General features: G+C 46.2%; 2 protein-coding genes across 6 annotated transcripts; one reads left to right on the plus strand and one right to left on the minus strand.

Moving 5' to 3' along the window:
- Positions 1 to 10: 10 nt before the first annotated feature.
- NMNAT1 (nicotinamide nucleotide adenylyltransferase 1) lies at positions 11 to 20,022 on the plus strand. 4 transcript variants are annotated; one of them, XM_081201694.1, is made up of 5 exons: positions 11 to 111; positions 16,516 to 16,689; positions 17,318 to 17,501; positions 18,801 to 18,940; positions 19,351 to 20,022. In XM_081201694.1, exons 2-5 carry the CDS (start codon positions 16,572 to 16,574, stop codon positions 19,755 to 19,757), a joined length of 849 nt encoding a protein of 282 aa, XP_081057820.1. In that variant the 5' UTR covers positions 11 to 111; positions 16,516 to 16,571; the 3' UTR covers positions 19,758 to 20,022. The 4 variants fall into 4 exon arrangements, with proteins under 4 accessions (XP_081057820.1, XP_081057821.1, XP_081057823.1 ...); XM_081201695.1 differs by lacking the exon at positions 11 to 111 and adding an exon at positions 13,939 to 14,013; XM_081201697.1 differs by lacking the exon at positions 11 to 111 and adding an exon at positions 14,081 to 14,241.
- LOC308591134 (uncharacterized protein) lies at positions 3,459 to 13,857 on the minus strand. 2 transcript variants are annotated; one of them, XM_081201753.1, is made up of 7 exons: positions 13,745 to 13,857; positions 10,957 to 11,048; positions 10,159 to 10,221; positions 8,271 to 8,350; positions 7,107 to 7,237; positions 5,600 to 5,666; positions 3,459 to 4,028 (listed from the first exon to the last, which is right to left on the minus strand). In XM_081201753.1, exons 2-7 carry the CDS (start codon positions 11,028 to 11,030, stop codon positions 3,949 to 3,951), a joined length of 495 nt encoding a protein of 164 aa, XP_081057879.1. In that variant the 5' UTR covers positions 11,031 to 11,048; positions 13,745 to 13,857; the 3' UTR covers positions 3,459 to 3,948. The 2 variants fall into 2 exon arrangements, with proteins under 2 accessions (XP_081057879.1, XP_081057878.1); XM_081201752.1 differs by having other exon boundaries at positions 3,459 to 4,476.
- Positions 20,023 to 24,606: the final 4,584 nt, after the last annotated feature.

Raw genomic sequence — 24,606 nt, forward strand, 5'->3', positions numbered from 1 at the left:
GGTACTCGTGCAATACTGTTCCCCCGCGGGCGGCCAAACCCGCACAGTTCGGTTCCGTCCCTAAAGCGTTGTTGGCCGGAATCTGTCGGGGAAGAGGCGCCCTCCAAACTGGTAAGAGCCCATTTAGGGGACCTTATGGGGTCGCGATATGAGGGATGGGTGAGTTGTTTTGGATTAGTGCGGGGGTTTTTTAATGGCGACTGATGAACCGGTGAGGGGACGGGGCTGTAGTGAAGTCAGGGCACCCTTGAATGACCCCGGAAGCAGAAAGTAGTGCGGTGGTAATATAAGTTGATATTGTTCATATTTAGTGTGATTGTGCGTAATGGTGAATGCCAATTTTAACCTGCATTCACGTGGGGGGTGTATCCTGTCGAGATATACACGTGCATGCAGCTGTAAAGTGTGGTACCTTTTTAAAGAAAGGGCTAAAATTAAGAAAGGCGAACTGAGGATTCATTTATTAAAATTATGTGTGTGATCTTCAGCCATAGCACCCAGGACAGCTCATGGAATAAAACCATAAGTTATAAATACAAAGGCAAAGGGCTGGAGATATGAAGAGGGATTTCACCTGGTGCCAAAAAGATGTTTAGCACGGTAAAGAGGGGAATGAGAGGAGAAATAATTGCCATCCTCGAATATCTGAACGGCTGTCACATGGAGGATGGAGAAAGCTTGTTTTCTCCTGCTCCAAAGAGGAGGACTTGAACCAATGGCTTCAAGTTACAAGAAAGAGGATTCTGACTAACCATCAGGAAGAACTTGGCAAGAGCTGTTCGACACTGGCCATGAGAAGTGGTGGACTCTCCTTTCTTGGAGGCTTTTAAACAAAGGTTGAATGGCCATCTGTCATGTATAATTTAGCTGAAATTCCTGCATTGCAGAGGGTTGATGACCCTTGAGGTTCCTTCCAACTCTGCAGTTCTATGATTCTATGCTGTTACCTGGTAGCCCTTTCAAATGTAGGAACATAGCAAGCTGCCTTATATTTGGTCAGGCTATTGGCCCATCTAGTTTGGTATTGTCTGCACTGACTGGCAGTAGCACTTCAGAGTTTGGAGCTGGAGTATCTTCCAGCCCTAGCTGGGAATTGACTCTAGGTCCTTCTTCGTGCAAAGCAGACACTCTACCACTGAGTTATAGCCATTCCCTATAATCAAGGCTATGGTGAAATTTAGGTAATGAGGGGGTGTTGTGGGTGGGAGGTGAGAGATGTCTTCATGTTGTAAGACATAGATAGAGGAAGTATGTAAGATTTTGCATGAACCTTTAAAATAATAATTGTGCATCCAATCTGCTACTCCTGTACGTGGCTCAGCAGGTTGCAGGAAGTCACTCTAAGGTGCAGAGGGGAGCACAAAAGTACTTTAGTGCCAGCCAGTTTGAAACTGCCTTGTGGTACATTTGGCAGAAAATCCATCACAGTGGAAATAGTGTGTATGTGGGGTCATTCTGTTGATCTGCAGTCCACTTCTTCATGGGGCCCCATGAGGCTGCATTTTCTCTGTAGGTGAATAATTGGTATCAACTTCTCTGAAAGGCTGAGTGTAGGAGAGGTGGTTTTGGGGTGTTTTTTTAAGCCAGCCACATTCCTGTACCTTTTACAGCAGTGTGACATGTAGACATTTAGCAGGTGAAAGCTCTTCCTGGCAAAAATTGATAACCAACTCTCATTCAGAGTAGATCCACTGAAATTAGTGGAACTACATTACTCACATTTTTCAACTTAAATGGCTCTACTCTGTGTACAGTTTACTCTGAGTAAGACTTTTATTTTTTTTGTATTACCATTAAAGTGGTACCTCGGGTTACAGACTCCGCTAACTCAGAAATAGTACCTCAGGTTAATAGCATTGCTTCAGGATGAGAACAGAAATTGTGCAGCGGCAGTGGAAGGCCCCATTAGCTAAAATGGTACCTCAGGTTAAGAACAGTTTCAGGTTAAGAACAGACCTCCAGAACGAATTAAGTTCTTAACCCGAGGTACCACTGTAGTATTATAGCAGTTATATCCCACCCTTTCTCCAAGGAATTCAAAGTGGTGTGCATACTCCCCCCCCCCCTTAATTTAAGCCCCACAACAACACTGTGAGGTGGGTTAGCACTGAGAGGCGGTGACTGGCCCAAAGTCATCCACTGAACTTAATGGCTGAGTGGGGATTTGAACCCTGGTCTCCATCACGCTAACCACTACACCACATGGTTTGCCAAACTTTCCCTGTATTCATATCCCACCTTTCCTCCAAGGAACTCAGTGGTGGCATGCACAGTTCTCTCCCCTTAACCATTTTTTTCCTTGCAACACTCCTTTGATGTAGGTTAGGCTGAGAGACTGTGACTGACCAAAGGCTTCATGGCTGAGTGGGAAGCTGAACCCAGGTCCTCATCTGACATTCTAACCACTGCACCACACTTCTGTGGACTAGCATTGGATACAATGCACAGAGAAAATCTGTATGTTTGGGTTGCTGTTGGGGTGTGGTGCATGGGGGTATGTGTCAGCTACATGGCCAATCCTGCCCCCACTGATGAAAGTTGTAGTTCAGCAGCCTCTAGAAAATCATACAGGCTAGCCACCCCTAATATACAGGATCAGGATGTGTGATTATAAAGGAACCCAAAGTCAGAAACAGCCAGATGTTTTGCTTCTATTTTGTCTAAGAGTCACTGGGCTGAGATGAATAGTTTAAGCGAAATCTTAATTTCCACTTTTTTAAGGCCCCTTGTGCTTAATGAGGGTGATTTCTGTATAAGCATCCTCAGGATTTATTTAATTCCATTTATTAATCAGTTCCAATAAAATATTTCAAAGCCATTTCACAGTAAAAACATTGTACTGCATGTTCCCTGGGGTAGTCAAAAGTCTTGGCCAGGAACTCTGACATGATCTAACTCTGAATTGTTTAATACTACTAGATCAGAAATGTAACTGCTTAAATTCAGCCATTCCTGAAGACAAAATAGTTTTGAAATTTTTTTAAGGCTTCCTAAATACTTTCAAATTCATTGTGAAACAAATGTTAGGTTTGATAATACCAGGGAGAGAGAGTTCTACAGGAATTAGCTCCTCATTCATTGCTGATCACTAGATTGGCTGCTTTTAAAAAAGCAGAGTAAGATCTACTTCCAATCCAAACTTATTACATATTGCTAATTTCAATAGCACCTTCTTAATTTATATGTAACTCTGGTTTCCTCTTCACAACAACTCAACCCTGCTGTATAAAGGTAACAGTGCCATCCATTGCTCCATCCACTTTTTTGCCAGTGCCTGTACACATATTTTGCCCCAGACCATGTCCTTCAGTGGCACATGGCCCCCAAAGCTTGCCCAGGGGAGAATGTGGCCCTTTCCTTGGAAAAGTTTGACCACTGCTGCAGTAGGTGGAGAAACCCAGTCTGGGGTAATTATTATTATTATTATTATTATTATTATTATTATTATTATTATTATTATTATTATTATTATTAATAGCTGGTGCCAGCTTTGTACTGTGGAGTCTGCTCACATGATGAAGAGATCCGCTTAGAAGCCATTTTGGCATATAATTTAATAATCCATTTGTGCGGCAAGCTAAACTCCACACACACAATCACACACCCTAAAGCCAGGCCGTTATCTGGAGAGTTAGAGCCTCCCTTCCCAGGAATATACAATCTGACTATTTTAACAAACTGGAATTTTCAGATCGCCTCTACACAGCTGCCTGTCCCTTCAGCCTGGCGGGGGGGGGGGGCAGGGAAGCTACCTGAAATCTTTCTGTTGGAGAAAAAAGCACCCTCCTAAAAACGTCCCCTCAAAGATAAAAGCAGCTGACTTGAGAACAGGCTACTCGCCTCACTTTGAAACTGGAGCTCTGGAGCATCGCCTTCTTCTGTCTCTTGTTCCATACCCGTTCCCATAGCAACCCTCTCCCAGTTAATCTGCTGTGAGGAGCTTCTACATTAAGTCAGGAGTACACATACAAAAGGAGGAAAAGGCTTTGAGGGCTTACAGTTTTGCTCCCTTCCCACAAAAAAAGTATCTGTGGATTTTTAAAAAAAAATTATTATTTTTAAAATAGCAGAATTTTCTACAAAAATATTTTGAAAGCCAACAGCCTCCCAGAGCTATCCTTTAAAAAGAATCCCGAAAGCCACAACTCCCCCACCTGCACCTCAAAAGGCTGCTTAATGAATAGTTAAAATCTTTGGCTATGAATATCTCCAGATCTGAAGGTCTTCCCACTGTGTCTGCTGCAGAGATCAGTCCGTTTCGAAAAGAGGGAAAGAACTGAAGGCAGTTTAGCAGGGCGCTCATCGTGGTAGGGGCAGACGAATCCAGCCCCTGGCAGATTACAGGTCAGATGTGCCACAGGCAGCCACACTCGGAGACTGGCTCGTAACAGATCCCCGTCTTAGTCTCTTTGTTCAGTATCAAGCCAGGAAAAACCACGTTCACAAGCCAAAATAGTCCCAGGACAGAGAAAAATGCTATAAAGGGGGGTGGGGGAAGATGCCATTAGAAGAAAAAATAGCACACTTTTGAATTTGCTGTGCAAGTGCAAAATATCAGGAAAGACCCAAAACATTTCAGCTTTCTTTTCATTTGTTAAAGCTACTAGTCCTCACGATAGTGAAAAAACAACCGTGCGTGTGTGCACAGGTGAAAAGTCAATCTTTTGTGTTCATGCATAAGGGTAAATGCAACTTGCTTTTTCTCTTTTGCCTAAATATTTGCTAAAACTCCCAAAACGGAACACATCTTGGATAGGCTTGTTTAAATAAGCATGTTTTGAGCAGGCACTGAAAACAGTACAGTGAAGGTGCCTGCCTGGTGTCAATAGGCAAGGAGTTCTAAAGTAAAGGTGCCCCCACACTAAAAAAAACTGGGTTTTTTGCAACTGCGGAACAAGTATTATGTGGAACCTGTAGCAGTGCCAGTACCGCAGACTGAAGCAGTCAGGTCAGTGCATATGGGGTAAGATGCTTCTGCAAGTAAACTGGCCCCAAGCTGTTAAGGGCTTTATATGCCAATACAGTGGTACCTCGGGTTACATACGCTTCAGGTTACATACGCTTCAGGTTACAGACTCCGCTAACCCAGAAATAGTGCTTCAGGTTAAGAACTTTGCTTCAGGAAGGGAACAGAAATTGTGCTCTGGCGGCGTGGCGGCGGCGGGAGGCCCCATTAGCTAAAGTGGTGCTGCAGGTTAAGAACAGTTTCAGGTTAAGAACGGACCTCCGGAACGAATTAAGTACTTAACCCGAGGTACACTGTAGTCACACCTTGAATGTGGCCCAGTAACAAACAGACCACCATTGCAGATCTTGTAAATCTCTGCTTTGTGCCTGCTGCAGTCTGAATAGTTTCGACCCACAAAGTGGATGCTATTCATGTTTAAACCAAAAACCTGCCATGTAAAATGAAAAATATGCATTTAATGTCACAGCCTAATTTTACCTTAGCATGTGGCCCTCCAGATATTATAGGACTCCAGCTTCCACCATCCCTGACTATTGGCCATGCTGATGAGAGTTGTCATCCAAAATATCTGGAGGGCACTGAGTTGAAGAGGAAGGCTGTTTTAGTGCAAAGAGGAAGCATGATACCTACCGGTTGATACTAGACTGCTCACCGAGAGAGTCACTGATAAGTAATAAAGCTCAGGGGTGGTTTTGGCCTATGGAAGACACAACAGTCCATTTATTAGAAAAGGAGCTCTTTTTTTAATGTTAAAGTCCCATCTGCAGACTTGCAATCTAGTGAGATCCCATAAAGGTCAGAATAACAACCCCATGCATTGGGAGCGTGTCCCACTGTCTTCAAGACAGCCTACTCCCAAGTCAGATTGCAGATCAAGTAATAAATACCATATTTTTTGCTCTATAAGACTCACTTTTTCCCTCCTAAAAAGTAAGGGGAAATGTGTGTGCGTCTTATGGAGCGAATGCAGGCTGCACAGCTATCCCAGAAGCCAGAACAGCAAGAGGGATTGCTGCTTTCACTGCGCAGCAATCCCTCTTGCTGTTCTGGCTTCTGAGGTTCAGAATATATTTTTTTCTTGTTTTCCTCCTCCAAAAACTAGGTGCGTCTTGTGGTCTGGTGCGTCTTATAGAGTGAAAAATACGGTATATGGAAAGACCGTCAAACCTCAGTGGTCAAATGTAATCCATTCTGGAAGATGGCAAAGTCAATGGAGAAAAAAGAGATAGAAAACTCCCTGGAAGCCATTTGGCTTCCGAAAATCATTCGAAAACCAGAGCAATTACTTCTAGGTTTTTGGCATTCGGGAGCTGAAACGTACGATAACGGAGGCGTTCAGGAACTGCTGTTTGACTGTACTAAAGAGTTATTAAGTTACAGCCCTTCCCTTATGACGTAGGAAGCTTCCTTATTCTGAGTCAGACCATTGGTCCATCCAGCTCAACATGTCTACACTGACTGGCAGCAGCTTTCTGGGGTTTTCAGACAGGGAACATCCCTGAGCCTTCTGCATGCAAACAAGTGCCAAGTGCCCTACCACTGAGCGATGATATAAGCAGCTCTTGAGCTCCAAAAACCCTGTGATCAACTCAAGAGCTGCTTATATGAGAGAACAAAACTTGGAATTCCTCCAGCCCAGAATTCCATTTTAAAACAAATTGTGTAGGACCTCTGGTTAGGGCCACCCAAAAGCCTCCCCTTATTCCGCTAGCTTGAGGGGTGGGGTAAGCTTTTCTTTTAGGCATGCCTAAATATAACAGGAAGGGACGTGGGTGGTACTGTGGGTTAAACCACAGTGCCTAAGGCTTGCTGATCAGGTCGGCGGTTCAAATCCCCGCAACAGGGGATTGGTTGGTCCCTGCTCCTGCCAACCTAACAGTTCGAAAGCACGTCAAAGTGCAAGTAGATAAATAGGTACCGCTCTGGCGGGAAGGTAAACGGCGTTTCCGTGTGCTGCTTTGGTTCGCCAGAAGCAGCTTAGTGATGCTGGCCACATGACCCGGAAGCTGTACACCGGCTCCCTTGGCCAATAAAGCAAGATGAGCACCGCAACCCCAGAGTCGGCCACGACTGGACCTAATGGTCAGGGGTCCCTTTACCTTTACCTTTAAATATAACAGAATCAGCAATTACTCACGCATTGTGTGGCTAAGGCAGTAAATACGATGTTGCAAACTCCTTTTGCAAAAGAGGCACCCCCAAAGATGAAGAAAGTGGTCTTCAGCTCCCATGGAACTGGTTCCAGCATGACCAGAAGCAAAGCCAGCCCTGAAAAGATGGGAGGGGGAGCATTAAGAGTGCTAAAAATGCACTTGCACAGGGAAAGGGAGGATACAGGGCTGTTGACAGGTCATGCAGCAAGTTAGGAAGCTGCCTTAGCTGGAGGCAGGCCACTAGCCCATCTAAGTCAGTACTGTCTACACTGACTGGCAGCCGCTCTCCAGGGTTTCAGGCTGGGTTATCTCCCATCCCTCCTGGAGATGTCAAGGATCAAACCTGGGACTGTCTGCATGCAAAGTAGATGATCTGCCACAGAGCTATGGTCATTCCCCTAAACACAAAGTAAAATCCTAGTCCTCATGGTTCTGAATAAAAGGCTGATTTAAACACAGAAAGCTGCAGAGTCAGGCCACTAGTCCATGTAGCTCAGTATTGTCTACAATGACTGGCAGTAGCTCTCCAGGGTTTTAGACAGGGGACACCTGCAGCCCAACCTGGAAATGCTGGGGATTGAACCTGGGACTTTCTGCATGCAGAGTTCAGCAGCTGGCTTATGTTTGATGTTTCAAGAAATTGTAGGACATTTCAACTACAAATACACATCACAGAAATACAAAACCTCCAAGTTCCAGTTGCCTTGCTTAACAGCCACAGATTTACCTAGAAGCTTTAAAAATAAAAAAAAATGCCAGCTGCCATTTCACATTTCTTGTGGCAATGAGTTTCACAGCTTAATCCAGCATTCTGCAGTGATGCACACCTGGACTCCTAATATTTGCCCCCAGTACTACCTTGATGACAGTGGGCAGCTTCAAGGAAAGGCCCCCAAATGGAGTGTGCAAATGAGCGACAACTCCCGGGTGGTTGTCCCTCTGCCCATGCAAACCCTCCATTTGGCCCCCGTTCTGTGCACCGAGAGACCCTCAACTGCCTTCAATATACAGCCCCTTAAATTGCACCCTTGCTAGCCTTGACATATTAAAAAAAACATGCAAATTCTGGATGAACAAAATCCTTCTGGGCACATAATTCAGCCCACCAGACAATGACAAGAGAGCCAGACAAACCACAGTTTACCCACCAATGGTGAAGAACGTGAAGATGATGCTTCCAACCAGATTGTAGAGGAGGGGCGAACCACAGTAATGAGATGATCTAGGTCTGGAAAAAAAGGGTTGAGGAACCACTGTGGATCTTGAACCAAATGGTTTGGGTCAATATGTGCTTCTTCATATATAGCCTGGGATGTATACACACCCGAAAGTTTGCACCAGGGTAATTCCAATGGTTTGCCAAGAAAAGCTTAATTCCTCCACCTGTATAAATTATGCCCATTTCCATATATTTGTCCATTATTTGCATTAATTCATGCTAGTTCAGGGCAACAAAGCTCTTCCTTTGGCAAGTCCTGGTCTCCCTTTTGGTTTCATCCTTGCACTTTTACATCTGCCTTGGCCACCTTACGAACTAGAAACTTGATTCTTGTATCTTTAATCAGAAGCTGTGGGTTCTCTAGATGCTAAATTCTGTGCTGGCTATCAATATCTGTACTCACAGTTGCAGGATACAAATAGCCCTGCTTTTTTGTATATCACAGAGCCAGGAGTGCAGGTTAGGAGCAGAGGAAGCAGCCTCGTATCTGGTAATCTGGACCAGTGTTGCCTGCTCTGACTGGCAGCCACTCCGCAGGGGCTCAAGCAGAGAGAGGCCTTCCCCACCACCTTGTAACTGGTGATGCCGGGAGTGGGGTGAGGTTGAACCTTGGACCTTCTGCAACTGCAACTCAGGCTAGAGGCCAAATGCATCTCCTTAGGCCTTTCTCTCTCAGTCCCTCAGGACTGCCTCCTGGGGTAGCCCTCCCTATGCCACTGGGAAAGCATTTTGTCCCCCAGATGTGGCTGAACTACAACTCCCATCATCCTTGTCCATTGGCTGTGCTTGCTGGGGCTGATGGGAGTTGCAGTCCATCTGGAAGGCCACAGGTTCCCGCACCTGAGCTAGACCAGTGTCGTTTCCTGCAACTGACTTCTCAAGATGTTAGGCAGGGATTCTCCAATTCGTCAAGGACTTTTGCACAGCACTTGTTGAGAGATCTAAACAGAAGTGCAATCCACATCCTTTCTGCCACATGTGGCCCTCCATCTCTCTCTGAGCCTCAGGCATCCCCTCCCCACACAACACACCCTCTCCCCAGCCCACGTCCCTCACTGGCCTTCCTTGAGTGTTTTTGCCTGGTTGGGATGTGTCCTTCCACTCTGTTCATGCCTCTTGCTTGGCTGGATGGTGTGTGAGTGTGTGCAGAAACTAGCCTGTGGTGCAAAGGTAAAATTTGCATCTGTTGCTCCGCCCACCACTAGCATGTGGCCCCTGGAAGATTTACCAGAAGGAGATGCGGCACTCGAGCTGAAAATGTTTCTCTACCACTGTTTTACATCAGGAATGAGGAGCCTGAGTCACCCTCCAGAAGTTGTTGGAGTCCAACTCTCATCATCCCCAGCCAGCATGACCTATGGTTTGGGATGATGGGAGTTGTAGTCCAGCAACACCTGGAAGGTGGGCTCCTTCTGCTTTTGATGCACCTTCCTATCATAATGGCACCTTACACAGGGCCTGGTGACCACAGTCCCTGAAGCTGTTAACGTAACCCCAAAACAGTCCCACAGAAACTTCCCGTTGAATTTTCAGCCCTTCAGGTTTGGAGTTTGAACCCTCAGCCCATCAAGGGGCGAAAGACCCGATAGCCTCCTTGCCAACAGAGATTTAAACCAATAAAGACACCCAAAACCAATTCCAAAATCTTCATGGGCCAGGCTGCGAGCTCTCTCTTCTCAACGTCACCACCTCGGGATATTCCAGCCAGCTCCCCCCACGTTCTGGAAGGTACGCAAAGGTGTTGAGAGTCGTCGCAATCAAGACAGGTGGATTTTTTTTTAAAAAAATAATGAATAGAAATGTCCCTTGCTTTGTACCTTAGCAAGATGTAGAGCTGGAAAATGAAAGCAGCAATTCCAAGGGCAAATATTGCAAACTGCCTAAGGGGGGGGGGAGAGAAAAAACAATGGCATTTGTTTATTTTTATGTTATGGCATCTATATCCCACCTTTCCTTCAAGGAGCTCTAGGTGTGGCGTGCTTGGTTTACATCCTCCCCATTTTTATCCTCACAACAGCCCTGTGGGGTAGGTTAGGTGGAGACACACACCAGAGTCACACCCAGTGACCTTTGTGGCTGAACACGGATTTGAACCCTGGCCTTGCCCAGCTCCTAGCCCAACACTCACAACACGCTGTTACCTGTGGAGGCTGATCCAATAGGGTGCTGTCCCACCAACCTCAGCTTCTCAGGAGGATGGGGAGGAAACTAGAATTCTCTGGCTCTGCTTGTCATTGGCTCTGCCCCCACTTATTGTTCAACTCCCTGCCTTCCGCCCCACTGGTCCCAGTGCACACTAGTCACCTGCCAACCCTTGGGGGAAATCTCCCGCAGTTCCATAGTTCTGGCGGTCACTTGCGAGCAGTGTGGTAAGTGGCAGGGTTTTTTTCTTGCAACCCAACCACCAAAGCCATCAAGGAGCAGCTTGGTGGGTAACATTGGACCAGCCTCCTCTCCCCAACCCCATGCTTATCCAGATGCACGTTGCATTGCAGGGGGTTGGACTAGATGACCGTTGGGGATCCCTTCCAACTCCATGATTCTACGATACACCTCCCAACAGCCCCAGCCAGCACAGCCCAAGACGCTGGTACGCCCGAGATAAGGGTTCTTACAGTCTGAGTCGGTGACGCTTTGGGAGCCGTCGGCTGAAGTGGTAGGCTGTGTGAGCTAGGCAGAAATGGATCATAGCGGATCTCCTGAGAACCTGGGGAGGAAGAGCAGAGTCTCCCCTTAGGATCAGTGGGTTGGTTCTTCTGGAAATTTAATGCAAGACCAGAAGCCTACCCAAATACCAGTTTTTGCCCAACTTTGGCCTTACAAATTTTGGGGGTCAGTCTCCAGGCGCCTCACGCTACATCTCCCATCGGTGTGGTTGGCTGGAGCTGATGGGAGTTGTAGTCCAAAACATCCAGAGGGCACCAGGTTTAAAAGAGGATTGAAACATATTCATGGAGGAGAGGGCATAAGTGGCTACTAGCCAGGATGGTTATGCTCTACAACTGGATATTACTACCCACAATGGCTATGCTCTCCCTCCATGTAGGAAGCAGGATGCTGGTTCCTGTGCTGTTGTGCTGGGGTCATGCTTTGGGTCTCCCCAGAGGCATCTAGCTGGCCACTGCCTCCTCAGGGAGCACATAATAGCATATAAAAGGTAAAGGGACCCCTGACCATTAGGTCCAGTTGTGGCCGACTCTGGGGTTGCGGCGCTCATCTCGCTTTATTGGCCGAGAGAGCCGGCGTACAACTTCCGGGTCATGTGGCCAGCAGGACTAAGCCGCTTCTGGTGAACCAGAACAGCACACGGAAATGCCGTTTACCTTCCCGCTGGAGCAGTACCTATTTATCTACTTGCACTTTTGATGTGCTTTCGAACTGCTAGGTTGGCAGGAGCAGGGACGGTGCAACGGGAGCTCGCCCCGTCATGGGGATTCAAACCGCCAACCTTCTGATCAGCAAGTCCTAGGCTCTGTGGTTTAGCCCACAGCACCACCCGCATCCCTTAATAGCATATAAGTAACAATTAAAACAAGGCTTCTGAGAAACGAGTTCTTGAGCGTGTAAAAGATGACTGGCAGTCATCTTTGAGAATTCCTGGAGAACAGGCGAAGTCCCGGCAGACTGGAGGAGGGCAAATGTTGTCCCTATTTTCAAAAAGGGGAAAAGAGAGGACCCAAATAATTACCGCCCAGTCAGTCTGACATAAATACCAGGGAAGATTCTGGAGCAGATCATTAAGCAAACAGTCTGTGAGCACCTAGAAAGGAATGCTGTGATCACTAAATCTTGTGATCACCAATAGTCAGCATGGATTTCTGAAAAATAAGTCATGTCAGACTAACCTGATCTCATTTTTTGACAGAATTACAAGCCTGGTAGATGAAGGGAACGCAGTGGATATAGCCTACCTTGATTTCAGTAAGGCATTTGACAAGGTGCCCCATGATATTCTTGTAAAGAAGCTGGTAAAATGCGGTCTTGACTATGCTACCACTCAGTGGATTTGTAACTGGCTGACTGACCGAACCCAAAGGGTGCTCATCAATGGTTCCTCTTCATCCTGGAGAAGAGTGACTAGTGGGGTGCCACAGGGTTCTGTCTTGGGCCCGGTCTTATTCAACATCTTTATCAACGACTTGGATGATGGACTCAAGGGCATCCTGATCAAATTTGCAGATGACACCAAACTGGGAGGGGTGGCTAACACCCCAGAGGATAGGATCACACTTCAAAACGACCTTGACAGATTAGAAAACTGGGCCAAAACAAACAAGATGAATTTTAACAGGGAGAAATGTAAAGTATTGCACTTGGGCAAAAAAAAATGAGAGGCACAAATACAAGATGGGTGACACCTGGCTTGAGAGCAGTACATGTGAAAAGGATCTAGGAGTCTTGGTTGACCACAAACTTGACATGAGCCAACAGTGTGACGCGGCAGCTAAAAAAGCCAATGCAATTCTGGGCCTCATCAATAGGAGTATAGCATCTAGATCAAGGGAAGTAATAGTGCCACTGTATTCTGCTCTAGTCAGACCTCACCTGGAGTACTGTGTCCAGTTCTGGGCACCACAATTCAAGAAGGACACTGACAAACTGGAACGTGTCCAGAGGAGGGCAACCAAAATGGTCAAAGGCCTGGAAACGATGCCTTATGAGGAACGGCTAAGGGAGCTGGGCATGTTTAGCCTGGAGAAGAGGAGGTTAAGGGGTGATATGATAGCCATGTTCAAATATATAAAAGGATGTCACATAGAGGAGGGAGAAAGGTTGTTTTCTGCTGCTCCAGAGAAGCGGACACGGAGCAATGGATCCAAACTACAAGAAAGAAGATTCCACCTAAACATTAGGAAGAACTTCCTGACAGTAAGAGCTGTTCGACAGTGGATTTTGCTGCCAAGGAGTGTGGTGGAGTCTCCTACTTTGGAGGTCTTTAAGCAGAGGCTTGACAACCATATGTCAGGAGTGCTCTGATGGTGTTTCCTGCTTGGCAGGGGGTTGGACTCGATGGCCCTTGTGGTCTCTTCCAACTCTATGATTCTATGATTCTATGATTCTATGTGTACAGAGCGCCTCTACCTCACAATGCATATTATGTGTGTGGTTATGGTTAGAGACATCTGAGGGAAGGAATGGTATGTATATTTAATATTAGAGTGGAGGTGGGGTGATAATTGCATACATTGGATATTTAGAAATCCACAACATCCAAGAGAGGCAGTGTTCCTGAGTATGTGAGGAGTTCATATGAGCAGGTCTGAGTCTTCCTCATCTACAGAAATCTACAAGGAGGAGGGAGAGAAGGGGGAAAACTGACAGCTTCCACCCGGGGGAGACCCCCGGCACAGTTCCGTTAGGGAACTTGGCCCCTTCACCATTTCCTTCCCGTTTTAACCTTACCAGCAGCACCAGATGCCTCGATGAGGTTCAGCACCGCTTGGCCAAGCCGCCGCTTGCAGCCTCTCTGCAGCCGCAGTGGTCGGGCTTTCTCGCCGCCGCCGTCTTCCTCCGGCCCCTGGATCGCCCTCTGCGCGGCCCGCGTAAGCCCCCCCGCGGATCGCCGTCCCGAGCGGCCGCTGCTCGTTCCCCTAAAGGCAGGCGACCCGGTGCAGGCGGCGGCAGGCAGCACCGCCTGCTGCCTGGGAGCTTTCAGCTGATCGCTCGATCAGGTTACAGGATCGCTTTCATTCATTCCCCCACGTTTCTAGCCCGGGGCGGAGCCCCGAAGACTACAACTCCCATCATCCCTGGATGGGGCTGGTGGGAGTTGAGAGTCCAGCAAACACTCGGGAGGGACCGGCAGGATCCCCATCTCTGAACGAGACCACCCGCTGCCTTTCCTCCACCGCAAAACACTCTTGGCATCTTCTAATGCAAGGACTCCAGCTTCCACCACGGTGGGGCCTAATGGGAGTTGGAGTCCAACAAAAAGTTCCAGTGCAGGGGTTCCAAATCTTTTCTCACTTGACAATTGCTGAGGGTTTTGGTGGAACGCTAAAATAATTATCCCACCCCCCCACTGTAGGAACCGCAGTGCGCTGCTTTGACGTTGGTGGGTTTGCTTGTTTTGCAATGAAGCAGCATATGAATTTTATGAAATAAAAAAATTCAGTCAACAAATAGTGGAACTTTAGGTTTGCAGATTAAAGGGCAGTTTTGAAAGTGGGAGTCCAAGGCTTGAGGCCTGTGGGATAGGGCCCAATCCAAAACAGTGTGTTTTCTTTAAGGCCCTGCTGCAATTCTCAGTGATTTATTTACTGCCTGGGTAGCAATGGAGAAAGTTGGGCTCTGCAACTGGTTTTGAATAAAACCAGTGTGTTTTCTCATATGTGTTGCATATATCTGAAATTGTTCGTATTTTGCTTAATTTATTCTGATTTTGCTAGAGAAGGGGCAAAAAGCTACAAGGCAACATTGGAAAGCTGCCAGCTACAAATTGTTAAGAGTCTGCGTAATGTTTGCACATTTAACTGTGACAACGCAGTGCAGTAGAGCTATAGTTCCCTGTGCAAGGTTTGATCCATGCTAGATTTTTGCAAGTGGTGACATGAGAAAAGGACGCAAAGAAGAGCAGAAAAGTAAGAGGAGGTTGAAAGTGAGGAGAAGTAAAGGAAACAATGTTGGAAGGGATGAAAGAAGAGAGATGATTTTTTTCTCCTACATTGAAATAGCAACAACTTCACATCACTCATCTGTGTCACAAGCTCAGATGCATCTCTTGGTTGCAACTAATTGTCTTGCCCCTTTTGAAAGGGAGAATGAACATCCTGTTTATTCTCCAGTTGACAACTGTCTGGTTATGTTCCCTCCAAGGTCCGGGGATGGCGTGGCTGATGGATCCCTAGGTAAATAAGGCTTCAATTTCACGAGGAAAGGGTTTTTTATTGTATTATTATTATTATTATTATTATTATTATTATTATTAATTTAGTGCTTATACAGTCATACCTCGGGTTAAATATGCTTCGAGTTGAGCACTTTCGAGTTGCACTCCACGGCCACCCGGAAGTAACGGAGCGCGGGTTTCGCCGCATGCGCTCAAAATGACGGCATGCGCAGAAGCGGCGAAAAGCGATGTGCGCATGCACGCGCAGACATGCCGTCACTAGATACGTTTACCTCTAGATGAGAACAGGGCTCCGGAATGGATCCCGTTCGTATCTAGAGGTACCACTGTATGTTGTAAACTGCCCTGTGATCTTCGGATAAAAGGTGGCATGTAAATAAAATAAATAAATAAATAGCCTGGGATCTCCTTCACACAAAAGCAGATTTCCCAACTGATGAGCTACAGTGGTACCTTGGTTCTCAAACGCCTTGGTACTCAAACAACTTGGAACCCAAACACTGCAGACCCAGAAGTAAGTGTTCCAGTTTGCAAACTTTTTCTGGAAGCCGAACATGCTCTGTTTTGAGTGTTACATTGATTTGAGTGCCACGCTTCTGTTTTGAGTGTTACTGACTCTGACTGAAATCTTACAGAGAACATGGAGAGAAAATGGCTGCTACTTATAAGGAGAATGAGTCACATGTCAGAGTGACTCAACAGTTAGCAGTTAGGCCTGAATAACTTTAGTAGGCCCAAATGATTGTGCAGTCCCAGCACTTCCCAGCCTGCTTTGCTGCTTCTGCTCTCATGTGTCTTTGTCACATGACACAATGGTCTCGTTAGATAGTAAAATTCATGTTAAATTGCTGTTTTAGGGGTTGTTTTTAAACAGGCATGGGCAAACTCCGGCCCTCCAGATATTTGGGACTGCAATTCCTATCACCCCTAGCTAACAGGACCAGTGGTCAGGGATGATGGGAGTTGTGGTCCCAAACATCTGGAGGGCTGGAGTTTGCCTATGCCTGTTTTTAAAAGTCTGGAATGGATTAATCCATTTTGCATTACTTTCTATGGGAAAGTGCTCCTTGGTTTTGGAACGCTTTGGTTTTGGAACGGACTTCCGGAATGGATTAAGTTTGAATACCAAGGTACCACTGTACAGTCTTTTGCTCAACCCACAATAGCACAGGAAGCTACCTGGTACTGAGACAGATTGTTGGTGCTGCCTTTTGTGCGTCTGCATGACGGTAACTTCTGCTTAGCCTCTTGTATTTCAGATATATACATATATAATTGCTTCCTTTGAAACTGAACCTGAACTCCTCCCTCTCCTCGCTTGCAGCGTGTGGTGGCATTGACTCAGGCTTCCCACTGCATCTGTGGCTCCAGCCAAGTCAGATGGAGAATTCGGACGACAGGACTGAGGTGGTGCTCCTGGCCTGCGGGTCCTTTAACCCCATCACCAACATGCACCTCCGACTCTTTGAACTGGCAAGAGACCACCTGCACGAAACAGGTAACCCCTGCTGCTCCTTTGAGGACCAGCTCGGAATCCTACTTTATCAGTCAAATAATAATAATAATTTTTATTTATACCCCGCCCTCCCCAGCCAAGGCCGGGCTCAGAAATATATACAGAAATAACTGAAATAGTTTGCTGGTTTGTGTCATCGTTTATTTTTTATTTTTTATTGGTTAGGAGGGAGGAGGGAGAGGGCAAAGAAAGCTGGTGGCGAATAATCTATAAAATATTGTTCAGCTGAGCTACCCCTTGGGAAGCTGTTAAGTCTCCACCTTTCGTTCACCAGTATACTGCCTTCTTGAAACACTTGTCACGATGTTATTTCAATACAGTCATACCTCGGGTTACAGCCGCTTCAGGTTGCATTTTTTCGGGTTGCGGGCCACCGAAACCCGGAAGTACCAGAACAGGTTACTCCCAGGTTTCGGTGGTCGCGCATGCGCAGAAGCACCAAATTGCAGCATGCGCAGACGCGGGTTGCGGACGTGCATCCCGCACAGATCATGTTCACAACCCGAGCGTCCACTGTACTGGTATTCAACGAAATGGCAATTTATTGCACAGCCCTAGTCCATCGTCCCAACAACCCAACCCCCTGGCTCTTGGCTTTTGTTGCATTCAGGGAGATACAAAGTGGTGAAAGGGATCATTTCACCTGTGGGCGATGCATACAAGAAGAAAGGCCTCATCAGCGCAAGACACCGAGTGACTATGGCGAGGCTCGCGACGGAGAGCTCTGACTGGGTGGAAGTGGATGACTGGGAGAGCAACCAAAAGGAGTGGCAAGAGACCATCAAAGTCCTTAGGTATTGCCAGGGCTGGGTGTGTGCCAGTGTAGCTCAGCGGTAGGGCACCCGCTTTGCATTCAGAGGGTCCCAGGTTCAATCCCAGGCATCTCTAGGTAGAGCTGGGAATGTCTCCTGCTTGAATCCCTGCAGAGCCGCTGCCAGTCAGAGTAGACAACACTGAGCTAGATGGAGCAAGGATCTGATTCAGTATACAGCCAACCTTCCAACAAGCTTTTTAAGTGGGGATGTGTCACAGCCTGCATCTGTATTTGAATTACTTTTAGACAATGTTTTTAGATGTTTTCATGATTTTGAAACCATACCAGACCCTGTTTAGCTTTGTGATGTACTATCAGGGTGTGTGTTTTTGCTGCAACACTAGGTTTTTTACCGTTTGCCATGCTGGTCTCCTTAGGGAGGAAGGGTGGGATATAAATGCTTAATACTCCTCTCCTCCCCCTCCCTTTTTACTTTTTTCCTCCCTCTCTATTTTCTCCTCTCTCCTCCCCCCACTTCTCTGCCCCTCCTTCAATCCCACATTGCCTCAAACTGACTGGAAATATCTCAGAAATGTCTCAAACTGACTGTAATTGACCTGTATGAAGGTTTCCACAATATGAAAACAGAGACACTGGACGTACTCTTGTTGCTTATGGAAATATTTTCATTAAAACATTTTTTAAAATAGAAATAAAAACAAATGTTCAATAATGATGATGATACTGTTGTTGTTGTTGTTGTTTTTCTTCTTGTTGTTGTTAATAATAATAAATAGTACAGCTTCCTATGTCTGAAGAGTTGGCCGTAGCTCAGTGGTAGAACCCATACTGTGCATGCAGAAGGTTTGAGGTTCATTTTCCTGCAATCCCAGGTAGCTGGATCAATCTCCAGCAGCAACAGAAATGGAAGCCCTGCCTCCATTCCTCTCCCCATACTTTGTTGCTTTCCCTCTCTCTGATTCTAGATTGTAAGTCCCCCTGCAACAGTCTATTCTCCTATTGTGTGTTCTAAATCTGGGGTAGAGAGCTGTGTATGATGCACTACGTTAGCCTTCGGCAGCCTGCTGCTCTCTAGATGGTTTGGACTACAACTCCCATCAGCCCCAAGCAGCGAGGTCATGATACGCGGGAGCTGATGGGAGCTGGAGTCCAAAACATCTGGAGGACAGCCAGACCGGTGAAGGCTGTGCTGTGTGTTCATGCAGTGCTGTATTTGCAATAGATAAGAATGGGGAGGTTTTTCCCCAAGGGATCCAAAAGAGAAAAACATATCACCACACCCTCTTTCGCTTTTCAAAGTCATCCTTTTGTGTCACAGGTATCACCAGCAGAAGCTGAAACGTTCGTGTCTCGCTAACAGCTTTGATGAAGTAGCTCCTTTGAACAAAACGGGGCAGAAGAGAAAACGGGAATCGGGCAGGCAAGTCCCCGTCAGCCGGAATCAACCCCTAACAAAAGGTTCATTTAATATCAAAATTGTAGTGAGCCAGCCATCTCGTATCCAGCATTGCTTGGAAATTCTAAGGGGGGAGACCCCAGTGTGGTGTTGAAATCAGTAGTTAAAATCAGTGCAGTTTTGAAAGGTTCAGTCCGCCAAAGAATTGTGGGAAGTGAAGTTTGTTGAAGGTTCTGAGAGTTGTTAGAAGACCTTCTCCCAGAGCCACAGTTCCCAAAAGGATTTAACTATCAATCCCTGTTCCCAGGGAACTCTGGGAATTGTAGTTCTGTGAGGGGAATAGGGGTCTTACTAACAACTCTCAGCACCCTTAACAAACAAAATACAACTTCCATCGTTCTTCGAGCTAATTTGTGACTCTTTAAAATGGCTTCTAACCCAATAATAATTCCTGTCCCTCCCATTTTGCTAGGTGTCCCCCCTCAGCTGAAGTTGCTCTGTGGGACAGACATCTTGGAGTCCTTTGCAGTCCCCAACCTCTGGAAAGCAGAAGACATTGTGGAAATCGTGGCCAACCACGGCATGGTGTGTATTAGCAGGGTGGGAAATGACGCCCAGAAATTCATCTACGAATCCGAGGTGCTGTGGAAGCACAAGGAGAGCATCCACGTGGTGCAGGAGTGGATTGCCAACGACATCTCTGCCACCAAGATCCGGAGAGCCTTGCGGAGGGGCCAGAGCATCCGATACCTGGTGCCAGACGCAGTTCGAGCTTACATCAAGCAGCACGACCTGTACACTGCAGAGAGCGAAGATCAGAATTCAGGAGTCATCCTCGCTCCGTTTCAGAGATACACGAGGGAGGCCAAAAATGATTGAAGGCGTGGTGGTGGGGCTGGTCCATATGGGCAGGTGGGGTGCTGGCCTGCCAGCTTCAGTCTTGATTCCTCCAAACCCCTCCTTGCTATAGAGTTCCTGGCTGTCACATTCCTCCTCTTTAGTTTCAGTGATGCCCCTTGTAGAACACAACAGCAAGGAGGATGAAAGCAACATTGGAGTGAGTTGGCTCTGCCTGTCATTGGCTGTGGCTCAGCCTATCATTGGCTCTGCCTCCACTCATTGCTGGATGGCATCACTGAGACTACCTTAAGCCCCACCAGTCCCAATGGGCACTAGCCCCCATTGAATTTGAACAATCCGTCTTTAGATGGGAGAGGGAGGAGAGAGAGGGAGAGTTTTATCAGCTTAGAGTTTTATTAGTGTGTTTTATCAGCTTAGCATTGTCACAGCCCCCAAAGCCATCCCCATGCATGCCAGGGACTGGGGCCTTATGTAGTTGCCAGATGATGTGTCAAAATCACACACACACAGCTTCTCAGCCTTTCTCAGCATCTTCATTGGTGGAAACCAGCAAGTGATTTTTTTCATGGCACAATTGCCTGAGAGTGCCCATGGGTTGAGCTGAGGATCTGGCTGCTGGTCAAGAGGTTGGCAACCAACCCAACTATGTGAACCTGAATCCCAAGCATTGCAGAGTCTTCTATTTAAACACACGAACGACAGGCCTGATTGTAATGCACCAGCACTTCTCTTCTTTAGGACAGGCCTGCAGAACTTTGGGCACTGAGGTTGGACAGAACCCTTCTGTTCTTTGCTGTCCCAGGCAGGCAGCGAGACTGGGAGGTTTTTTGAGCCCACCATGAGCCAGTATATACAACACACGGTGTATCACCACCTGGGTGGACCAGGAGTTATTCAGGTCTGTTCTGCTGTCCCCTTGAGCTGCTAAGCACCATTGTGCAGCCTCTGGCCTCCCACAGAGGTAAAATCTGCAGAAGAACTGTGACTAAAGGGTGGAAGGGACACACCCACATCTGATTGAAATCTGGCATCTTGGCAACAAGAGTTGAATGCTTGCTGGAAACTACGAGGTTACTGCTGTATTGATTTGGTAATGACAAGAGGGTTTAAATGTTAATTAATTAAATTGTGAAGAGAGGATTTGCTGGAAGAAATTTGAAAACAGGGATGCAGAAAGGGAGGGTATGGGGAAGTCGGAGAGAACAGGGTTATGAAAAGAAGGTTTTGAAATTTTACATGTTTATGTGTTTGTTTGTCATTGTATTGTGTTTTGTATGTGTTAATTAAGTGTTAAAAAATCAATAAAAATGTTTTAAGAGTAAAAAAGAAAAAAAGAAAAAAAAAGAGTTGAATGCTTGCTTTATTACTTTGAATTTCTTTGATTCTAAGAATATGTGATTGACTACTCTTCCTGTGTGCAAACTAGTCACATAGCCCTTGTCCACTCTAAATGCCACCTAGAATTTGAAGTGCCTTGCAGGTTCACCAGCTCCTACATTTCACAGAGTGGCATTCTCCTCCTCTTGTTCGTTTGTACCCCTGCCCCTCCTTTCCCAACTGTGGTTGCAGACTCCGTTTTGCAGGTAACAATGATGACTGTGAACTGAATGTATCACACTGAGCCTGGTGGTCAGAATTACATTTCCACCAGTTTTAATCCTAACCATGGTTAGCTCAAACCAGAGTTTGCACACCCAGTTCCAACCTAGCTGCAGACTCTGAATTGCAGATAGCTATGGTAAGCTATCAATGCACAGGTAACTATGGCTGGCTCCCAAAGGAAACAGATAAGGGAATATGTGACGAACAGGAGGAAGAGCAGGAACCAAGAGGAGGTTTTCTGTCTCCTCTCCAGTTTTCCTCTACATGAATGCATATTGGGAAATGCTTTTCACAGAAAGACTGCATGCCTTTGAATCTTTTAGCTCTGTTGGTTCAGGCCGCCAACAGAAAAGAAAAGAAAAATCAACAAAGCTTTGGTCCTCTTAAACTTCCATGACTCACACATCAATTGAACAGAATTTTTGTGCGTTCCCCCCCAGCACTGTCATGTGATTCAAGAAATAAACTATAGGGGCTATTAAAAGAGATCTCAAAAGATGTTGTAGCATATACCACTGCCACCCTGAGGTGATGTTATTAAATGATACTGGGATTTGCATGAAGAAAGAACATGGAATATTAGTAATTTAATTTAGCTGGAGCAAGAATGTTCCTTGTAAAAACAAGAGGAGAAGAACAACAGGAAAAGGAAAAACTGACAATGTGTTAGCAACCTGCAATTATTGCCGTTCAACAAAGCAATCACAAGGCGATAATGCATTTATTGTATGTTATATTTTGTAAGATTGGGGAGAATGATCACATACTAGGGAAAGAACAACGCACAAGAAAACCTACAAAGGCTATCAATGTTGTTATGTTTCACATAATGGGTGTAACAGATGACGATTTGTCTTTATTCAGTTACTGAATGTTCTTGTATATCTCGTGTGTGTGTGTGTGTGTGTGTGTGTGTGTGTACACAAATACCCGTTTCAATTTTTGGTGACTTCCTTCTTTACAATTATTATTTTTAAAATGAATAATTAACAGGAACAGAACAGGGTCAAGAGTTTTTTGTTTACGGTCAGCTTTCATTGCAAAATCGCACTTTGCCCTCCCCACAGCTGCACAACCAACCCTTTAAAATCATAATGCTGTAGTGTGAGAGCATTTGCGTGTGTGCCCTTGCACTTTGCCTCTGCAACTCTAGAGAGGCGCTGTGCATGAGCCAGGAGATCAACATGTGATATTTTGATAACTTCCTTACTCAACAAGTTTAGAATATTACAATAAAATCAGTATAACGAAATCAGTTCACAAGCTGTGTGTGTTCCTTTTGCACTGGGATGGAGGACCTTTCCCTTCTGGGCAACTTTCCTGGGGCCGCATGCCAGTGGTGGGCAGAGCAACAAATATAAATTTTACCTTTGTATAGGGGACTAGTTTGTACACCCACCCACACCCTCGCTTCTCCATGCTCCCATCAAGGCAAGGCAGGAGCATGATCAGAGCTGAAGGACATAGTCCATCCAGGCAGAAATGCATGAGGAGGGGGCAAAGAAAGGACAATGAGAAGCATGGCCTGGGGGGAGGTGTGGCTTGTCAAGAATCCCAGGGGCCAGATAGACAGGACTGGAGGGCCTCATTTGACACCTGGATCTAAGAAAAAAGCTTTTTTTCCTTGTCAGCGAAACTCACCAAATCAGCTCAGCCAAGCAAGACTATGGGTTATGTTTGTCTAAGGGATATTGCCACTTGAATTTTCAACAAATCCCAAGTCCCTTTATATATTAGAGGGACAAAGAACCATTTTTTCAGCCTGAGGTTCACAACCTCCCAGGGCCATGTTCCAGTGGTGTAAAGGCACAAGTGGGTGAATGATAGACCCAGGGGTCATTTACTCCAACCCCCTGCAATGCAGGAATCTCAACACTTAGCCCCCTTTCCAATTTGAAGCCACACCAGACCCTGCTTAGCTTTGCAAATGTGCTAGAAGTTTTATTGCTACACAACTAGGAGAACTGAATAGAAGTGTTACCTTTGTACCAGAAGCTACTTCCCATATGCACTGACACACCACACTCTGCACACACACACACACCCCATCTAGGCATGCAAGAGGCACCACAGCCCATAACGGGTGTACGTGTAAGCGAGTGCACGAACTATTTTGATTAAAAATCAAGACTGTTCCCTTTTTGTTATCCCATGAGGTAGAGAACAATGGTGCACGAAGGACAGGAAGGCGGCTCTGAGGTCTGGTATTGCAATCCCATATGGTCATGCAACTTGGAGAGACTTGGGAGGACCAGAAATGTGGTCAGAGTTCGAGGTCTCTGCTGTGACCGCAACCTACTTCTGCAGAGGTTGCTAAATTGTTAAGGGCACCGGGGTGTTTGCCCACTCAAAATAGTCTGATTAACTTGAGTTTTATGCCCCACCCCCCCCATATATATATATATATATATATATATATATATATACACACACACACACACACACACACACACACACACAAACTTTGGCTGTAGCATATTGCAGAGCAAAGGTAGCCCATGAGAGTTTATTCATCCTGTTATCTGCTTAGCCTTATCTAAACATAAGAACAGCCAAGTTGCTGGATCAGGCCAAAGGCCTATCTAGTCCAGCATCCTCTTTTCACAGCCATGTGCCTCTGGGAATCCTGCAAGCAGCACTTGAGCGCAACAGTACTCTCTCCACATGTGGTATTCAGAGGCATACTGCCTCCAGCTGTGGAGGTGGGGCATCTGATTATGTTCAAGTTTATAGTACATAAACACGGTGCAATGCACAGGCTGAAGGGCCTTTGTCACTGCCTAGAGGACCAAGGACCAATGGGTATTTGCAGCTGTTCTTCCCAATTACCGTATTTTTCGCTCTATAACACGCACCAGACCATAACACGCACGTAGTTTTTAGAGGAGGAAAACAAGAAAAAAAATATATTCTAAACGAAATAGTGGATATATGATTTTTGTGGTTCATGCTGTGGCCACAGACATGTGATCTGACAGTGAGTTTGGAGTAGCCCAATGCAAAAATCCTGAGGATCCACGTGGATCCATGTTTTGTAACCACGAAGGAGGAAAGGAAGGGGAACCATGGATCCTCTGCTCACGACTGCAGCAGATCCCCCCCGCCACCCGTAGGCATTCGCTCCATAACACGCACAGACATTTCCCCTTATTTTCTAGGAGGAAAAAAGTGAGTGTTATGGTGCAAAAAATACGGTAAATGGGCCTTAGATTGGAAGGACAGATTCTGAAGCTGAGGCTCCAATACTTTGGCACCTCATGAGAAG

The sequence above is a fragment of the Podarcis bocagei genome (genome assembly GCF_964188305.1).
Source record: "Podarcis bocagei genome assembly, chromosome: 7".
NCBI lineage: Eukaryota > Metazoa > Chordata > Lepidosauria > Squamata > Lacertidae > Podarcis > Podarcis bocagei.